This window comes from Alexandromys fortis, unplaced genomic scaffold (genome assembly GCF_014885135.2).
Source record: "Alexandromys fortis isolate MF-2015 unplaced genomic scaffold, M_Fortis_MF-2015_v1.1 scaffold_56, whole genome shotgun sequence".
Taxonomy (NCBI): Eukaryota; Metazoa; Chordata; class Mammalia; order Rodentia; family Cricetidae; genus Alexandromys; species Alexandromys fortis.
Window position 1 is genome coordinate 9,011,819 of NW_026067935.1, and position 19,933 is coordinate 9,031,751.

General features: G+C 47.7%; 1 protein-coding gene across 3 annotated transcripts in view; it reads left to right on the forward strand.

Moving 5' to 3' along the window:
- Nucleotides 1-292: 292 nt before the first annotated feature.
- Etv5 (ETS variant transcription factor 5) overlaps nucleotides 293-19,933 on the forward strand; it is a 63,485-nt gene continuing 43,844 nt past the window's right edge. The window contains exons 1-6 of one of the 3 annotated variants that reach the window (XM_050146602.1): nucleotides 293-388; nucleotides 3,247-3,383; nucleotides 3,498-3,585; nucleotides 3,710-3,757; nucleotides 3,851-3,901; nucleotides 18,670-18,723. In XM_050146602.1, the coding sequence (XP_050002559.1) occupies nucleotides 3,339-3,383; nucleotides 3,498-3,585; nucleotides 3,710-3,757; nucleotides 3,851-3,901; nucleotides 18,670-18,723 (286 nt within the window). In that variant the 5' untranslated portion in view covers nucleotides 293-388; nucleotides 3,247-3,338. Of the gene's footprint in view, nucleotides 389-409; nucleotides 543-3,246; nucleotides 3,384-3,497; nucleotides 3,586-3,709; nucleotides 3,758-3,850; nucleotides 3,902-18,669; nucleotides 18,724-19,933 lie in introns of those variants that run through there. The other 2 variants (XM_050146601.1, XM_050146603.1) reach the window with 2 other exon arrangements.

Sequence of the window (19,933 nt, forward strand, 5' to 3'; positions counted from 1 at the left end):
ATTATATAAACAAGCCGGTGCTGATTGGTCAATGGCGCCCAGTGCATAAATTATGTAAAACAGACCTCTGAGGGCGGTGAGAGAGGCCGACCGTTAGCCAATGGGCGCCGCAGTTGGTGGGGCGGCCCAGCTGGATTTGCCTGAAGACAGGGTAAACAAGAGGTGATGGGCAGCCGGGGGGACGACCGGGGACCAATGAGGACGTGTCTGCTCTGGGCCACGGGCCAATGGCGGCGGGCGGAGCCGGCGGGGGCCGGGCCAGTGCTGCAGCCGGTTGCAGGGCGGCGCAGAGTCCGGAGGCCGGCGCGCGGAGCGGTCCTCAATCCCGATCGCTGCGGCCCAGCCCGCCACCGAGGCGCGCAGGCGGGCGCGCGGAGTGGCCGCTCAGGTGCGGGCCGGTTCCGAGTCCTCCGTCGGGTGTGCCTGGGGTGACTCCCGGAGCTAGCCGCCCCCTCCCCCCCCCAGGCCCGGTTCGGTTCGGTTCCTGGGAGGCATCGGCGGGGGCGGCTAGCGGTTCCGGAGCGAGCGGAGAGCCGGTTTCCGTACGTCGCGGAGGAGGCACCCGGGATGCTGGAGTGGGTGCAGGGAGCGGGGTGCGGGGCGCAGGCTGCGGGAACGGGGTGCAAGAACGGGGTGCGGGGCGCCGAGTTGTGGGCCCCCGAGGGCCCTGGGAGGCTCGCGAGAAGAAACGCTCCGCGACTCTTAGGTGGGAGGGGGGCGGGCAGCAGTTTTAGGGGTGTCGCTCCAGAACCCCTAGAGTTAAATGACACCGACGTGTGCAGCCTGCGGATGCAGGATCGGCCCGAACTTCTGTGGGCCTGGCAAGTTAGAGAATGGGCAGCGGGCCCCCAGCCCCCCAACTCCCTCCTCTGCGGGCTGAGGGTGCCTGGGGCCGCCTGAGCTGCGGCCTGGAGGGCAGAGAAGCGGTGCCGAGCCAGTCGAGAGATGCTGGAGCCTCGTGCAGGATTCCGGGACTGGCTTGCTTGCATTGGGGTGGTGCGCGGGGAGGGGGGGGGCGTTCAGCTGAGTGGGGGTTGGTTGAGAAGGGGGCGACGAAAGAAGGCGTGTGGGTTCGGGAGCAAATTAGAGGCGACTGGTATCGCCCAGCGCCGCACCTCGTTTTCTGAATGTGGGTGACTTTTATGAATGAAGCAGGTTTCTTTCGTGGACTCGGAGCTCGCTGAGGCTTTTTTTTCTCTCTCCTTTTTTTTTTTTTTTTTTTTTTGTGAATGAAGCAGTGAGCTTTTTTTTCCTAAGACGCTGGGGTGAGGGGCCTGCGTCGGAGGCTAGGCGTGCGTTGGGAGTGGGGGCGGGGGCGCAGCTGAAGGAGTTTTCATGAATGGGAAGGCTGGGAATTGGGTGGAAGTGTGTCTTGTTTTGTGAATGGGGCCCGGCGCGAGGGATCCAGTTACAGCCTCTACCTGCGGTGGCGGCCGCGGCTTGTTCTCCCATTCATAAAACCAGGCCCGCTGCGCGCCACGGGGAGGGGCCTCGATCGGGTCGCTGCGCTGAGTTAAAGTTTTCCTGGGGGCGCCCGGATTTTTTTTTTGGGGGGGGGAGCGACGACGACACAAAGGAAGTGGTTTAAAACTCCAGGATGAACTGGAGCGCTTTCCCTGCAGGCTTTTAAAAGATACTTTGAACACAATGTTTCCAGCCCTTGAACTCTAAAGGGCTACTTAGAAGATCCTCGGTGCTGCTTTTGGATTCTCTTAGGGCAGCTTCTTTTACTAATTTTTTTCTAAAGATATTTTTGTGCATCATGAGATTCTAAAAATATTTTACCCTCCAGTTTCCTACACGTTTTCCTCTTACCCACAACAGACATTTAAGAATTTCTGAGGCCACAATTTAATCAGATAGGTTTTTAAATACAACACAGAATTCTTTCATGCTTCTCGACTCTACTAAGGTTTTTCAGATTTGGGTACTAGAGAGAGGCCTCATTCTGAACGCTGTTTGCACTGTGTGGAGGGCGAGCTGGCAGGGCTGTTTTTCTAGGAAGTTGTGAACTCTCTTTCCTTTGACTTTGAAAATATCTGATTACTTGGGCCAAGAACTGGCTGCGAAGGGTTTTCTTGCATCCTGCTCACTTATGAAAATTTGATATGGTGTTCACAGCATGAGAAACAAGTCAGATGGTAAGGGTACTGTGAAAAAAGTTGCCTAGTTTGTGTACAAGTTAAAAGAAATGGCTATTTAGGCCTTTCTGTTATTCAGAACCGGGGTGAGTGAATTATCATGCCCCCCCCCATTGCTTTGACCTGAGTTTTTAGCTGGAAAATAAGGTGTTTAAGAAAGGTGATCCCTTTCTAAATTTGCTGATAAGCCCCTCCCACGTTAGCAAAGTGTCTTCTTTTGTTGTCCAATTCTTACCAGTGTTTTACTGTTTTTGTTGGGAAATTTGACTTCACTGCTCAGTAAAGGGCATTTTCTTTCCATGGATCTTTTTGCTTTGAAAGTTTTTTTTTTTTTTTTTTTTTGAGTAGGGGGTGTGCTTTGATAGAGCTGCATAAATATATAAAGTGAAATTGAGTTTCCTTTATCTCTTATTCTTAAAGATGTTTCATTCTTCTACAAGTTTAGTCGATGGCAGATAATTTTTGTAAGTTGCCATGGAGATGTTTATGTCATTTCAGGTATACACACCTGTTTGGACAGAAGGTTTAGGTTTTAAATAAAGAATTGTGTGTGAGGAAAGTATACTTTTGATCAGTTTGTTCCTGGAACTGTACCTAGTGTTTTTACCAGAGACCTACAAATAGACCTACAAAATACTTTGAAAAACACATGGATCTTAGTTTCTTAATTGCCAATAATTTGGAATACTTAACCCAGTTTCTCTAGTTCTTGTTACTGCACTATCAAAAACTTCATTATCTTAAAAAAATAAGTTAACAAGTTGAGGTGTTTAGTTGGTTGGTTGGTTTTGGTTTATGTGGTAGACAGGCAAATTTTTTTCTCTTTCTTTTTTCTCTTTTTTTTTTTTTTCATCATTACTGGGGATTGAACCTAGGACCTTGTGCATACTGCTGGTTAAGTGTTCTACCACTGGACAACATCCCCCAATGATCACGTAAATGGATTTGTCTCCGAGTGCCTAGTGAGCTTTGAAAACTTATCCTGAAAGTTTATATCTTGAGTAGGCTTTGGGGACGCAGAGATGTGACCGACTACACAGGCAAGAAGAAAAGACTACACCGCACTCCCCCACAACACTTTAAATCTCCCAAATTCATGTTACAGGAGGATCTCTATACTCCCCCCTCCCACACATACCCCAGAAACTACTCGATGCTGAAGCCTTTCACCGTGGTACCAGAGACTTTGGAAGCACCATGGATGGGTTTTGTGATCAGCAAGTCCCTTTTATGGTCCCAGGGGTGAGTTTGCGTCTCTGCTGTTTTGTCCCTGAGCTCTTTGGTGTGGAGACGCGGGTGGGACCCCCTCTGCACCCCTTTTCCTGCACTTGAGCTTCATTTGTCGACCTCTTTCAGAAATCTCGCTCAGAGGACTGTCGAGGGCGACCTGTGACGGACAGAAAGAGGAAGTTTTTGGATACGGATCTGGCTCACGATTCTGAAGGTAGTGGAGATTTCCCTGTGCCGCAGCCTCCTCAGACTGCTCAGATCACCAGTGCGCAGCCTCCCATGCTCCTCCTAAGCACAAGAAATAACCTCATTCTGAATCCTTTTTTTTTAAATTGCAGAGTTGTTTCAGGATCTTAGTCAACTTCAAGAGGCTTGGTTAGCTGAAGGCAAGTTTCTTGACTGTGCTGTTCTTTATGTGAAACGTTCCGCTGTGCCTTTCCGTGCAGTACAAAGATCTAAAACAGAGGTCTCTTTTCCAGCTCAAGTCCCTGATGATGAACAGTTTGTCCCAGATTTCCAGTCTGACAACTGTAAGTTCTTTTCTGTTGCTGGCAACACTTGTTCTGAAATTGTTTGGTCTTGGATCTTTTCCTGTAGAATGCGTTCTTAAGTGATAGCCGGAGGATTTTGGGTGGTGGTATACCTGTATTTTAATCATTTTGGGCTCTCTTGGAGATCAGATTTACTCAAGATAATTTTAATAAAACTGCTTTTTACCTTAAAAACTTGAACTCCAGAATGTTAAGCTAGTTTTCCATCTGTGTGGCTCAGCGGTTAAGAGCACTGCCTGCCCTTCCTGAGGTCCTGAGTTCAGTTCCCAGCCACCACATGGTGGCTGTAATGAGAATTTCCCCATATATGATCGTGTGTCAAACATCTTTTTGTTTTCAAGATTTATCTGAAGGCGAGAGGTGTGTGTGTTATGCGTGTTAGTACTTGCAGGGACCAGAAGGGGGTGTCAACTCCCCAAGAACTAGAGTTAACAGGTGGTTGTGATCTACCTTTTGTGGGTGCTGGGAACTCTGGAAGAGCCGCAGGTGCTCTCAACTGCTGAGCTATTTCTCCAGCCCCTAGTGTCTATCCATCATGTTTTTTTTCAAATCCTTTTTTTTTTTTGTCTATTTTATAAATTTAGTTCTTGCGATGAGGATGTAGCTCACTCGTATGCTTGGTGTGTATAGGGTTCGAAGCCCAGTTGCTAGCATTGCAAAAACAGCTATACTTAAGGCGAAGACACTTTTCTTACTTTGAAAAGTACAGCACATGTTTAATGGAAAATTCCTGTTGATTGTGGGTCCACCTAACATGGCAGTTTTGCTTCTAAGCCAGTGAAGAAGGGTGGTCACAGAAGGCTTTGATTTGCGCTTGTCATGTGGTTGTTATGACCTCACTGTTGAGAAGAGTAAAGCCCTTTTTCCTCATGGTCTCTGAGTGTTCGTACCTTAAAAGAATCGATGCAGGGTTCCACAATGGATGCTGATGCTGGCAGCACATAGTTGGCTTTGCCCTTCTCTTTCTGGGCTGCCCTCAACGTATTTGGGGGCTTTATGGTCCAGGCAGAGCTACCAAGGACAAAGCTGGCTGATGAAATTGGAGCAGCACCGGGCTGCTCTAGAGAGCATTAGTCACTGGCGAATGAGCAGGTTTAAGAGCGGGCTGGAGAACGCTGCCTCTCTTGAGAGTTGCATCATAGAGAGAAATTCATGTCTCTTAGTCATGCTTTATAATAGCAAGCACCTGAGCCAGACTGGGATTTGAGTTCTCATTTTGCACCAGCAGATTCTTCTGAGCTTTTGTTTTACCTCTGAGGTTGTACGTGTGCATGCGTGTGTAAAAATGCTACTCGGAGAGCGAGTATCTGGGTCTGCCTAAAAGTGGGGTGTTCTAAATCTATTAGATAAAAGCGCAGAGGTACCAGCGAAGCATTCTATAATGATAGGCCTCGTGTTCAAGGCAGAATGCCATGAAACTTGAAGAGGGGACAGACGCTAGCAGCTACCTTAGCTTTGTCACGGCTTGCTGTGGAGATCGGCTGAACAAAAGGAAATGCTTATTATTGCTCTTTGATTGCTTTCAAGCGGTTGGGGAACTTGCCATTGAAAGGCTTAGTAGAGATAACCAGAGAGGGTCGTGTGTGTGTGTGTGTGTGTGTGTGTGTGTGTGTGTGTGTGTGTGGTGTGAGGGGGAGTGTTATCTAGTGGAGAGATAGAATCTACTCAAACTTGTTTCTGCCTTGACAGTTTGGCCCAGCCTTTGCAGTTCCTACCCAGAGCAGGGTAGGCTGCAGTTGGCTTGGGAGGTGACTCTTATGGCAGAGGTTTTTTGAACATTACAGTTTGTTTCTCTGTAACCCCCCCCCCCCCCCCCCGAGTTAAGAGGGAGGTGAGACAGCTGACCTCAGATTGATTGCCTGCTCTGTGCCTGGTCTTGGGGTGGGGGTGGGGGTGACGGCATCAGGGCAGAGTTCCTCTGCAGAGATTCTTATCTGTGGGAGTAGTCTTGAGCAAAGAAATCGATAAATGTGTCTTGGTGCTCTAGAAATGATCCCTGCTCGGCAGATGGAATGCTCTGGGTTCTTTAATTAAAATACCGTACCTGAAGTGCAGGTACTTTGGGAGCTGCCCCTGCCTACCAGATATAATGGTTATTTGTTGTTGTGACTTTTTGTCTGTTTGCTTTTGGTCATAACTGCTTATGGTTGAGCTTGTCTGTATTTTAAGGATAACGTAGATGGTCAAGTAGCCTAAATAAGCCTCATAGTAATCTCGCCCCTACTCTGAGGTAGAGCTTGGAGAAAGGTGGAATCAAACAGACTGACCTGTCCGGAGTGTTGAGGCAAGAGCCCCATTATGGCATTGGGAGCCTGGAACCCTTCGTTCATGCAGGTTGCTGTGTTCAATCAGGCTCAGACTGGCAAGGGATCCCCAGGGAAGCTGGTGGAGCCCTTCTATCAAACTGTATACCTTGCTTCCCCGTGAGCACTTGCCATAGCCTTGTGTGAAAGATCAGCTCCTGCAACTGTCTTTTGAAAGGATTACGTGAAAAATATGCTTGTTGTTGTTTATTTATTTTAAAAACAGTAGAGGCCCAGTTTCTAAGAGAGATTTGAGTATCTTGCTTGTAGACATCTACCTGTGAATGTGATTTAAAGAAATGGACCCACTGTGAGTTTAACCGCGTACTCCATCTGTCTCACGGATACACACTCCTGCGCTCGGACTCGGCTTTCTTACAGTGGCTGGGGGATAGCGTGTGGGTGGGTTCTCTTTCCACCCTGCATGTGGGTAATCAGGCTCGGTGATAAGCACTTTTATCCTCTCAGCCATCTTGCTAGCTCCTGGTTGGAAATTTTAAAAATTACAATCAAGAGAACAGAAAGTGCATCCTCTATAGGAGAGGTCCTCAACCTTCCTAACACTGTGACCCTTTAATACAGCTCCTCATGCTGTGGGGACCCCAGCCATAGAATTACTCCCATTGATGCCTCGTGACTCTAATTTTGCTGCGGTTATGAATTATAATGGTAAATATGTGGTATGCAGGATAGCATATGTACCCCACTCCCCCAGGGATTGAGGCCCACAGGTTGAGGACTGCTGTTCTAGAGCCTAGGGGCCCTGTGGGTGCGCCCCCCCCCAAATAATCCATTGGTGTTAGGAAGTGACTTGAAGATCCAAGCTTATTTGAGCTGGAAATCTCTTGTAGAGGAAGTCTGAGAAAACCAACATGGAGTTTGGATGCAATCAGGAAGAATTCAGTGAAATAAACAGTACCAGTTTTTAATCCTCAAGGAAAGCTGCTGTCCTGTTGCCAGCCTGCCTGGGTGGATCAGACTCGTGATTTTCAGACAGGCGCTAGGGCGATAGCTGGCCATCCTGTCAGCACCTCAGAGAATGCTGTTACGCAAGTTAGGGCATAGACATTTTCCATTTAGGATTTGGAAGAGATGTAAAGCAAAAACATGGTTACAACTGGCGTAGTTCCTTAAAGATGCATTGCTGTAAAGAAAGGTCTAAAACTGCATGTCTTGCATAGTGTGTGTGTGTGTGTGTGTGAGAGAGAGAGAGAGAGAAAGAGAGAGAGAGAGAGAGAGAGAGAGAGAGAGAGAGAGAATAAATATGTCACAGACCACATGTTACACAAACTATGGGCTCTAGGGTCTCTCTACCCCTTTCCCACGTCTTTTCACAGAGTTAAGTCTGAGGCACAGTTAAGATGGGGACTCCAGAGCACTTTGGGACTTTGATGTGGAAATGAGGAAGCTGCATAGGTTCATTTTCTCTGAGCTGACTTCCTGGGTACTAATGAGTGTTTTTTAAATGCAGGTTTCAATTCTGATTTATTTTAACTGTCTCATTTGTTTCAGGGGTGGCATTGTGAGTATTTATCAGTATCTTGAGTAATGGGAATAGTTAATGCAGAGGGGGATGATAAATCTCTTCGTAGAATCATAGCTCTGTACCACATACAATTTACAAAATTGGCTTAAAATCTGAATGACCCCATTTTCCCCTTGAAATTCTCTTTAAAAAAATCTTTATTCCAATAATAATAATAAAAAAAATAATAAAGGAATGACTGCAGGAAATACAAGTAATTTCCCAAGGACCAACTAATTAACTGTTAAAATCAGCTTTTCCTGAGTTCAGTGGGACACAGGGTTAATGGTTGTGTTTAACCCTGAAGCCACAAACACCAGGCACTGTAGTGACACCGGGGCCCTTCTGAGAACACGGTTGTATCGGTAGGTTGTGGGGAGGGGGCGCTGGCTGGCAGCCCTTGCTCTTTGGAACGAAACCACCCTAGTAAAAGGATCCTGGATTGGTTGTTGGAAGAAAGAGAACTTAGGTGGCTGAGGAAGAGGAGGTTTGGCTGTTCAGGGCTGTTGGGGGGTGTTAGTACTGAAAGAAGGGAGAGAACAGAGAAGAAAGCGGAGGAACAATGTGGAGGAGAGATGATTCGGCCCTGGACTTTACACGTGACTTTCGGAGACCTTGCTAGTTAGTCCTCTGCCTTGCTGCAGACAGGGCCCTCCATGATTAGTGCCCGTTCCTGGTCTCATGGCCTTTAGCGTCCTGAAAACTGTTAGTGACCTAAGTAAGTGGCCTAAACGAAAGCCATATGGTCAAGTTAGGCATGTTTAAAACAGTGGTGGTTCTCTTTTACTCTTGTCCAGGAGAGCCTGGAAGCCTCTCCAGTCCTTTGTATTTGGTGAAAAAAGCCTTGAGTAGGGAAATGAATCTGTCTGCCAGGCAGATCAGTTGTGTGGGTGCCAGAAGGAACAAAATCCTGGCATCCATCAGGAACTCACCATTTAGCCCCTGCTCTCCAGCATCCTTGGGTCTTATGAGACGAAGATACGGGAGCTGCCCTTTCTTCTGTCTTATCGAAGCATTATTGTGTTCCCAGCCCCAGAAAAGGGTATTCCTGGGGGTGAGGCAGTTGGGGTGTGTGAGACAGGCGACTGCTGCGATGCTTGGGTTTTAATGGTGGGAAGAAGCAGCCTCACTGACTTCCCCCTCTTGGGCGGGCACTGCCCTTGAGCAGCTTGGGCCCCATCTGTCCCCTGGCACTCAGTGCTTCTCCATTTGGAATCCGGGGAGCTCAGAGTCTCGTCATGTTGCGGCTCCCAGCTTTTGGATGTATGCCAGGTGTGCTGATGCCACTACCGGATTAGGTTGGTTTTTAAAAAACTCATTTTGTGAACTCATCAAGCTCAGTTAACAGGGGGCTCCGGTCGTCAGTTCCCGCCATTGTCCCTCCTCTAGGCTTCTTTTAAAAGAATAGCAAGACTGTAGACTCCTGGTGTGGGCACGATGCGTGAGTGTGTGTGGGCATAAGTCCAGTTGGGGGTCGGGTACATGAGGTAACCGTGGACTTGGTGCTCAGGCCTTCCTGGGAGAATACCCCCCCCCCCCAAAAAAAAGACCCTGCCCAGCAGACTACTGAGGCTCCCTCAGTTTAGAAAGGGGAGGTTAGAGGATGCAGCAGGGGGTAGAGGATCTCAGAGCAGGCAGAGATCTGGGCCAGGGGTCCCAGACTTACCTCCCAAACACCAAGGCGTTGTGTGGGAATTTGATACTCAGAAGTGGGGACGGGCAGTGAGAAGCAGTGAGCATGAGACACTTGAACATAAGTCTGCTATGAAGAAAGCGGCCTGCGAGTTCAAAATGATCTCCTTCCATCATTTTCCTGAAGAAATCTACTTCTCCTTGAAATCAAGTTGGGTTGGCAGACAGGTTCCTTCCATTCACCCTCAGGGTAATTACTGAGTGTTTAGAGGAATCAAAAGGGAGGGGGTAAAAAAAAAAGTCCCCTAAAGACACCAAACCAGTTTTTAGCCTTGTACCCTCTGAAGTCTTGAGAGATTTTATCCTCCCATTCCAGATCTGCTCAGTCTTCTGTTTTTCTGCCTGGACATCCAGGAGGGTGTGCTAAACCCTTCAGAAGCCAAGAAATTGTTGAAATTCCTAATGTCTCCCAAGTCCCTCTGCCCTGGGGAGCAATGGGGCGTCTTGTGTTAGCTACCAGGGAAAAAGATGTCTGGCAGGGCAAGCTCTCAAGAGAGAGAACAGAGAAAGAGAGAGAGAGAGAGAGAGAGAGAGAGAGAGAGAGAGAGAGAGAGAGAGAGAGAGCGCCCTTCATATAAACCAGGGCAGTAGAAACCGGTATTCTCCCCTGGAAGCTACTGCTATTCTAAGTCCTGATATTCCTTTACCCCTTTGCCTGGGATAGCAGGTCTTCGGAACCTCATCTCTTTGCTCAGCCTTGCAGATTTCAGCAGTAATCCTAGCCATTTGGGTCCTAGGGAGAGTGCAGACCCAGCCAGCGCCCCCTACTGCGGCTGAATTTCTTATATAAACACATCTCACTGGGCGAGCAAGCTTCTCTGTGGCTTCTCTGTGGTGACAGCTGAGCCCTGGGCACTAGTAGTAGGTCTGTCCCAGCTAGCTGCAGACTCCCCCTCTTGCATGAATGGAGCATTCCAAATTGGTTGTGAATGGAGGGCGGGGCCCACTGGCAGACTTTTTCAATGAATAACCAGACCCCATTGTGCAGCCTGTGGAAAAACAACCAACTCCAACAACGCTGCGACTGTTAGAAATATGCCCGTGATTGGCAGCTTGGAGAGCCTCCAGAATTAGTTTCCTTTGGCCTGCTAACTGCTCCCTGCTCTCCAAGCCTGAGCTTAATGGGGTATGCGTTTTCTTTTAAGGGCTGTCTTTTAACTCTCTCGCTACCAGGCAGCTGTTCTGGGCTGAGGGCAAGTTACAGAGGGTCTGAGAAGGATGGAGTCCTCCCTCCTTGCTCTGCCTTCTGTTTTCTAGGGCAGTAGTCTAAAGTGGTGGAGGCCAGGGCAGGCTACTTTCTCCAGAGACACCTGGTCTGAGGATGTCAGCCCTTTACTTCCTCTGTGGCTATGGCGTTACTTCTCTCTCGAAGATGGCTGCCCTCTCCCATACTCTGCCCTTTTTCCCAGGTCTGCAGGATCAATATTTGCAAGGCCAAGGCGGACGTTTCTTGTTTTTAGGCTTTCATAGGGGCCAGTAAAACTGTCTACCCCTTGGCCTCTCTTTTGTTAATTTTCGTCTAGGCTCAGAAAGCGTCACTTTAAAATGATGTTTCCCAGACTTCAGGATTTAGTTACAAGCCACCCTCACTGTGGCTTTGCCACTTCCTGAACACCAATGAAAGGGTTGGTCCTCTCCAATTAAATACCCGGGGAGTACCAAAAAGAACTCCGCCTTGGAACAACTCCAGAGCCAGAGGAACCTCCTCATGCAGGAAGTGCTCGGATTTAGGGGTACCCAGCTCAATAGGATACACCCTTCAGTATCCTCCAGCATCTTGGCTAACAGCCAGCTCCTCCAGCGAGCTAGGCTAGGTTAGCACTGAATGTCACAGTTAAAGGGCGAAGCTTAACCAGTTAACGGTGGGTGTCGTTTCCGCAGGATTTTAAAATTTGTCTTTCGTCCTCATGACCAAAATAAAGTTGTTTATGTTTTGTCATAAGACTTTTTTATCCGAAATATTTCTCTGGCACTTGACCTTGCAAGGGTGCCTCCCCTTAACCCCCTTTTCCTAGGAGAATAGACCTTAGTAGATTGTCCTTTGCCAGAGTTAACCTGTCTAGAGGTGGCTCTAGGTGTCTGCTGTTAGGAGGCTGGTGATGCCCCCCACTCCCACCCTGGGCACGCACTCACTGTCCCCTCCAGGCTTAGGACATCCACATTTCAGCTGCAGGTCTGGAAGTGGTCTGAAGAGCAATTCCCAGGAGTCACGTGTATATACCAGAGGGGGTAGATGGGTACAGAGTCCTTCTGTCCCGCCAGCCAGCTCCCAAATAATGACATGGATTGTTCCTAGCTAGCTCCTAAAATGAAGTTAACCCATTTATGTTCATCTGTTCTGTCAAGTGGCATTACTTCTCTTCCATCTTGTTCCTCTCATTTCCTCTCCATGTGCCGGGCGACTTCTCCTTTCTTCTTCCCAGAGTCCTCTCTTTCTGGAAGTCCCACCTAACCTCTTCCTGCCTAGCATTTGGCCACTCAGCCAATGAACCCGAAGGTGCCTTGGCAAAGACATATCTTCATAGTGTAAACAAATACTCTACAACATGGGTGTCTCTTGTACACAGCCACCCACCCGTAGTGAAGGCCAGATTCTGGAGCCTGCCCAGATTTCCTAATCTGAATCTTAATGGGAAACACTTGAATAGAGACAATCACCCTGTGTCACCTGAATACCCTGACATTTTCCTATTGTCCTCGGGTCCTTTGTCATCCCTTTCCTGCCTCAGCAGCCATAGAATTTTACTTCTGTGAAGATGCTGAGCGTCCTTATTTTTATGAATATTAATCTTAATCCCTACTTCCCATTTTCCATTCCTGTTCACATTGAGAAATCCTTTAGTCTCCAAGTGCTTCCAACAGTGGAAAAGTCCTGTAGTGTTTTTTGGTACGTTCCTCAGGCATGGACCCATGCTCTGCAAGGTCAGAGGAACCTGGTCATGTACTCAGCACACGAGCAGGGTACCTTCCGAGCATGGTACCTTCTGTTCTCTCCCCACCCTACCTCCCAGTGCTGGTCTCCAAACAGTAGGAAGTAACTCAACAAAGGATCCCAAAGCCAGCCTATGTTCCAATGATGACCTTAGGAAAAAAAGTGAATTCGGGCTGTTTCTTTTCTTCTGTTCGCTCTTTTGAATGCATGTAGTGACATGTTCGTTGGTGGCCTAGGTTGAGCAGCTGCTTCTGTCCCTCCAGGGAAATCTGCATATGTTGGAGAAGCGGGGCCAAGCATAGGTGCCCAGATGCCCTGCCTGTAGGGAAAGGTGGCAGGTGACACAAAGAAATAGCTCTAGGGAGAGGCCACTTTGCTAAAGTTTGGACTTCCTCCTGTCAAACTAGAAAGGCGAATTTTAAATGCAAAGCTGAAGACTTGTACAGGCCTTAATGCATTTCAAATGCTTCTAATGTTCCTTTTGTTTTTGTTTGTTTGTTTTATTGAGACAGGGTCTCTCTACATAGCCTGGTTTTAATATTCCTAAAGTTTCCTCTGTGTCAGTTTAGATGAGAGAAAGTTATCTAGACAGTGATGCTTAGCTAAAGGTTCACTTTGAGCACCCCCTCCCCCAGCTCCACTCCCTCACAATAATACTCTGTGACTAACTTCACAGCCAGGCTTGCCGTGGTCAGTACGGCCACCCTGCTGTCTCCCATCCGGCCACAGTAGAGCCTGGAGCGCACGACACTCTTCAGGCCTCTTTTTCTGTTGTACTGGCAGAGGTTGAATATTAATGTCCTAGGCATGGTGGCTGAAGGGAAGTAGTAAAACAGTCTGCAGGGCACTCAGATCAAACTGATCAGTTACATTGTAACTCTGCAAAGACTCTAACTGGGTGACTGGGCTGTTTTTGGTCCAGAAGCTTGCCTTGGCTTTCCTTGGAGTTGGCTCTGTGCAGGTGGGCAAGCCCTTTCCTTGGACAATTAAAGCCCTCTGGGGTGTGTGTGTGTGTGTGTGTGTGTGTGTGTGTGTGTGTGTGTGTACGTACATATATATGTATGTATGTGTATATGTATATAAACATAGAGACCAAAAGAAGCATGGGATCCCCTGGAGCTAAAGGGACAAGAGGCCGTGAGCTGCTTGACTTAGGTGCTGGGAACCACATTTAGATTATTTGGAAGAACACTCAGCCTCTGAGCCTTCTCTCCAGCCCCCAGAGTAAGAGACCCATAGCATGATCCCCTCAGTCTAGGTCTGTGTTCTACTCCGTTTCCGCCTTCAGTTCTAACCTTTGGACTTGAGGTCCCCAGAGTCCCTCTCTTAGAATGCCAAAGCACCAGGCTTGCCTTGTTGGCATACATAGACACATCCTTTGAAGGGCAGGTACTGCACAGCTCTGGGCTGCTTTGAGAACGATGCTGAAGTGTGGTGATGAAGGGGAGAATCTGAAACTAATACACCTGGGTTCAAAAAAAAAAAGTGCTATCATTGGCTTTGGCAGCTGTAGTCCTTGTCACCCAGTTTCCTTCCTTATTTGATAACCGGTTTTCTGTTTGTAATTATAAGTGATGCAATTTGATATAGAGCCAGAGGCAGCTGTTCAGAGTTAGACTGGTAGACAATTCGTAGCTTGAGGTCTGAGGCAAGAGGTGTCTGATCTGGTACCTATGCCTACGGTGGGCTCCTCTCACTCCTGAGACCAACTTTGCAACTTTGGGAAGAGGAGGGGCTTGTCGGCAGAATTTTCTGTCCCACCTGCCAACTCCCAAATAACCATACAGAGGCTTGAATCTTGTTAAACTAATAACTCTTTACAACTTAAATTAACCCACATTTCTCATCTGCATTCTACCATGTGCTTGGTACCTTTCCTCAGTAAGGCAGGCTCATCTTGCTTCTCCCTGAGTCTCCTAATAACCCTCCTCCTTTTATCCCCAAGCTCTCTCCCTGTCCGCAAGTCCTGCCCAACCTCTTCCTGCCTAGCCATTGGCCACTTAGCCCTTTAATAAGAGCAACACATCTATCTGCACAGTGTACAAAAGATGATTCACAACAGGGGACTTTGGTTAATCTTTCCATTTGAACTAGGCTTTCTTTGAAAGCCACCATCATTGTTGTTAGTATTGATAGAGTCAAAGAAAGGATAAAGCCCGTGTTTCCAGATCCATGGCAACCTCTAATAGATGACCACAGACAAGACTGTGCTGCACCCATTGAACCCAGTGTCTCACACATGCCAGGCAAGTCCTGTATCACTGAGTTGTAGCTTAGCCAACACTGCGAGATTTTTGTTTTTTCCTCAAATGGAGTCTCCAGGCTGCTCTAGAAGTAAGAAACTCAAGCAATCCTCCTGTCCCAACATCCTTTATAGTGGGACGACAGATATATGCCACCACGCCCTTCCCTTTGAAGAGCTTTGAATAAAGGTCTGAAATAGGCCAGCCTGTGTGTCTGTAGGTACAACCCACTGACTCCCTTGGTGGCAGCTGCCAGTCTCATGTTGCAGATGAGGTAGGGAGCTTTGAGGACCATTGTTGTTCTTCCCAGCGAGGCTTTTCCTCTCTGTGTGATCCTCAGAACACCAAAGAGTTATTGTGTCCTTGGCCTTGCTAGGAAGTCTTTCCTGGAGCCACCACGGTTTCCCTGGTCTGTCGTACTCTCCCTTCTGATGGGTCGCACATCACACAGAAGTCTCCTAAATTTACTTTCATGGGCAGCTTTAACTTTTTTACCTTCTGGGTTTGATGATTTAATTATGGGATGTCAAGTGCTTTCCAGCCAGCATTAGTGAGCTGAACCTACCAGGAACAAACCTCTAAACTGCTCCTCCCCCCCCCCCCCCCCCCCCCCCCCCCGTTTATATCTCGTTAAGAGCTAAAATAAACATTATAGTTCCTAGAATGTACCAGCACACATCTAAAGCCCCTGTCATGTCAATGTCCCTGCCCATAAAGAAATTGAAATTGCCTTGGGACTGTAAAGCCCCATTTTCATCTTACCCTGCTTTGGTCATAGCCGGATGGTTGTTCTGGAAGCTAAATGGCACTCTAACCCAGAGCCTCCAAGGCTGGCATCACCCCATGTGCTAAGGCACCTTCAAAACTAGACAAGTGTTCTCTGTTGAATCTGTCTCGTGCCTCTTGCTATTGTCATACTTCCGGGAGCAGTAAGACGATAAAATAGTATAACATGACTTCCACACAAGCTGAAGTTAGAAATGCTGTCCCCAGCCCAGGTGCGCCCTTGTCAGGGAAAACTAACTCCATACCCTCTAGCATGTCCCCAGAGGAAGCATGCCCTGCAAAGCCCAACAGTGTGCATCCCCACAGCTTAGCACCTGCTGTGTTGGTGCCTGGAGTCCACTACCTAAATCTAAGCTGATCAGAGATAAACAGACCTCAAGAGGAAGGTTTACACAGCGTGGTGTCTTTGTCTTAGCCTATCTGTGGTTTCAGTTGACTATTGAGCAAAGTGGAGTAAAGCCAATGAACTGTTAATTCCTGTGTCTTGGGAGAGAGACCCTACCCCAGGCAGCTTCATGGAACTGTCAAAATTTCAGAGTTCAGTTCTTTGATCAGCTCAATTTCCTTCTTCAGAATTCTAAGTCTTGCATGTGGAGACCCTGGGTGTCCATTTTCAGAACTCGAAGCCAGTCTTCCACTGTCCTGACAATTGTGTATCTATCTCTGCCATCCCACTTAGATCAGAGTAACTGCCCTTGTTCCCACATCCCCACAGTCTTTCAGGGTGCCTAGCATTTTTAGGTAGTTCACTAACATCCCTGGGCTTATACCCCAAAAGTAGTGCCCACAAAGGTTCTAGTCAGTTAGTTCCTGCTGTAGCAAGATCCGCCTCTGCTGCTTTTGGTTATTTCCCACAGCCTGACATCCAGTTAGCTTGATGTTCAAAACTGTGACCCTCATTCTTCAGTGGGTCCTATGCCCGCATAGCCTAGGCCCTGTTTGCTCCCTTTTCCCATAGTCCATGTTGTGGCTTTACATTTAAAGCCCTGCTGACTTTTTTTAATTAATTATTTTTCTTCTCTCATATATTACATCCCCACAGCGATCTCTTCTCACTCCTCTCCTCCCAGTCCCTTCCCCCCACTTCCTCCCTCCCCCAGATTCACTTCTCTGTCAAAACCTTTCTTTAGGTGATTCTATTACCTTGTTTCTAGGTCTGAATCCCAATGTTTTTGTTTTTGTTTTTTTTTCCTCCATATACTAATTGCTGGAGCTGATTGTGCTGACTGCAACAGAGAGACCTGACTCCCGAAGTCAAATGTTCTGGGAGCCAGCTTTAGTGGTTTCTCCTTCAGCCGTTAAGTTAGTTATTGTACAGAGGGTGGTGCTGGCTGTATGACAAGGTCTTCTGTAGGTGTTCATTGATGAATTCTGCTTTTTCCTAAACCCTAGTACCAGGGTGACAGTCCTGTGATCCTCGCTGAAATGACATACAAGACAAATAACCCATCTGGCCATGGTGGCAGATACCCATCATCTCAGCATTGAGGGGGCAGATGCAGGAGGATCCCAGAAAATTTGAGGCCAGCCTTATCTGTATAAAGAATTAAAGGCCAACCAAGACTATATAGTGAGACTATTTGGGAATAAGAGGAAAATGGAGAGGGAGAGAAGCATATAGAGAATATGGATATCCAGTAATAAGCAATGCTAAACCCCTCATACCACCATGGTTGATCACCAGTCTAAGTTCCTGAATAATACTGCCGGTCCTGAGGCAGCCTTCCCCAGTGCACACAAATCGCCAGTTCTATCCCAGAGCAGAATCTAGGCTTTTCTTCGTGTAAGACTTTTGCCTCGGACAAATCTGTCCGTCCTTGTAGTTTAAGACTGCACACTGAACCTCCCTGAAACTTCAGCCCCTATGTGACATATACCCACCCCGGTGCTGACTGTACCAGGGGATCATTCTGTCTCCTATTGTATGGCAAGCCTTGGTGCCATACCAGGATCCTACTGCCATCCCGTGTTTCCTCTGTTGTAAGTACTTCCTAAGCTGGCATGCGTATTTTTTTGCTTTGAGGGTGTGTGAGACAGACTCTCACATCGTAGAACTGCCTAGCCGGGAACTTGCTGTATAGCCCTGGCTGTCCCCAGTTTGCACTTTAACTTTCTTGCCTTGGCCTCCCTCATTCTGGAGTTACAGGTACAAACCACCATGCTCAGCTCAGCATACTTCTGTTTCTGTTTTTGCTTTATTTATTTATTTGTTTACTTATTTATTTGGTTTTTCGAGACAAGATTTCTCTGTGGAACAACCCTAGCTGTCCTGGAACTTGCTTTGTAGATGCACAGAGGTCCACCTGCCTCTACCTCTTGATTGCTGGGATTAAAGGCCTGTGCCACCACCATCTGGCCATCCATTGTTTTAAAATCCAGTTTAGATCTTTGGCTTTATATCTTTTTCTGATTCCCCCAGCCTGTTGCATTAGGGTGGGCTAACCAGAGTCCTCAGAAATGCTTAAGCCCAAAGCTCCTCCTCTTTGCTCTTCTCCTGGCCCTGGCCCTGTTCAGACTTTATGGGCAGAAGTGGGGAGTCAAGGCAGCTACTTGGAAGGAGATTGGAATAGGAGACCTTCAAGGGGGAGATTTAAAATTTTCAGAGTCTTTTTAATTGTCACAGGCTGTTGATGGCTGCTTCGTGCTCCCTTGAGAACTGTGGACATGAATCTAATGAGTTGTCCAGCTGGTCTGGTGATGGTGAAAGTCTGTTTTGTGTATATATATATATTCAAAAGGGGAGGAAATTCTCTCTTTTCCCTGCCCCCAAGAGTGAGTGCTTGAGGTTCTGAGTGGGACATATGCTTTAGTTCCTGCTCTGTGTGGTTCCATATGTGTATGAAATTACGGATAGGTTTTATTTCAGTCATTCTCTACTCTGCGGCAGGGCTGCCGAGAGTAGTGGTGACAGTGGCCGTTTGCTTCTTGCCCTCTCGAGGAGGTTTTTTCTTATTTTTTCTAAGTGGGTCAGAGCCAACAAAATATTTGAGAAGCACAGTCTTAAGCATTAAGGTGCACTCAGCATTTGTTCTCAGATTCCCAAGGTTATCTTCTCCTTCTGGTTTGGTAACAGGCCAAGGTTGGCTTTCTTCATATGTAAATGCATGGGCTTCAAGGTTTTTTATGACTCTACCCCCCAACCGCCACCTCCACTCCCACCCCGTGTAGGTTCAGGTGTGAATATGTGTGCAGGCCCACGCATACAGTGGTGAGAAAGAGTTCAGCGGGAGCTGTCTTTCCTTATTTATTTATTTTTCTCGAGACAGGGTCTCTCACTGAAGAAGCTGGACCTCATCAGCTGGCTAGAGCTGGGATTGCAGGTGGGTACTGCCACGCCTGGCCTTCTGGTGGGTGCTGGGGATCTGAACTCAGGTCCTCGCTGGTACAGCAAGCATTGTACCTACTGAGCCTTCTCCCTGTCTCCAGGTTCAAAGTTCTTAACTTTTGACCTGTCAGTCAACCGCAGATGAAAGATCCATTCTGTCCCCTTCTTTGAAAACAGATCACTAGATTTATACGTTTGTTCCATTGCATGTTCTTCTCTCTCTTTTCTCATTGAATCATCTAGAAGCAGGCTGTAAAAACTGTCGTTTCACCTCCAAATACTGTAGTGTACATTTCCGAAAGCTGGGGCAGTTCTTCCCTGTAGTCCAAGGAAAGTAATGTCCTATTCTGAACTCTCCAGCTGTCCCCACGGATTTTTCTTATGGTTAATACTGACATTGCTTCTGATTTAGAATTAAGAGTCATTTGTGTGTGTGCTTCATATGACTATTTAATCTGTCACACTCTCCCCGATTCGTTTATTTCTCTATTTTGTTCTGAGGCCCGGGGTCTCAGCATCCCAGTCTGGTCCTCCCTACTCCGCCTATAGTTTCCCCCATAACACCGCATTTTTTAGTGACAGGGTCTGGCTATGTACCCCAGGCTGGCCTCAAGTTCGTGATCCTGCTGTCTCCCTAGCGCCAGGGTTGCGGGTGTGGGCCACCTTAGAGGGTTTTCAGTTGCTTTCTAGTTGCTGACCCACTTTGAGGGTCTATTTAAAAAGAATGTGTAGACGTGAGAACAGCTTGTGAAGATGCTGGTCTCGGAAATCTCCTACCCTGTTGAGCCTTTCACTTTGCACTCGGCGCTATCGCGTTGAGCTTAAAAGAATAGCATCTGATGTCGAGAAGCCTTTTATCGAAAGAGCTTGCGCGTGCTTGAGGAGAGATCTTTGGGGAAACTCGCCGCAGATTTTAGCACAAGGCTGAGGGCATTGCTCAGTTTGCTGTGCAGGCATGGGACCTGAGTTCAAATCTCTAGCACCCAGGCAAAGCCGGGTGTGACTGTGCGTGCCTGTAACCCCAGTGCTGAGGGACTGGAGACGGGGTAACTGGGACTTGTCGACTGCCAGTCTAGTTCCAGATTCAACAAGAGAGCCTATCTCGAAGGAATAAGGCAGAGAATAACAGAGCAGAATCCCCAGTATCCATCTCTAGCTTCCCCACAGGTGATGCTGAGTGTACGCATGCAGAGGGACCACACATG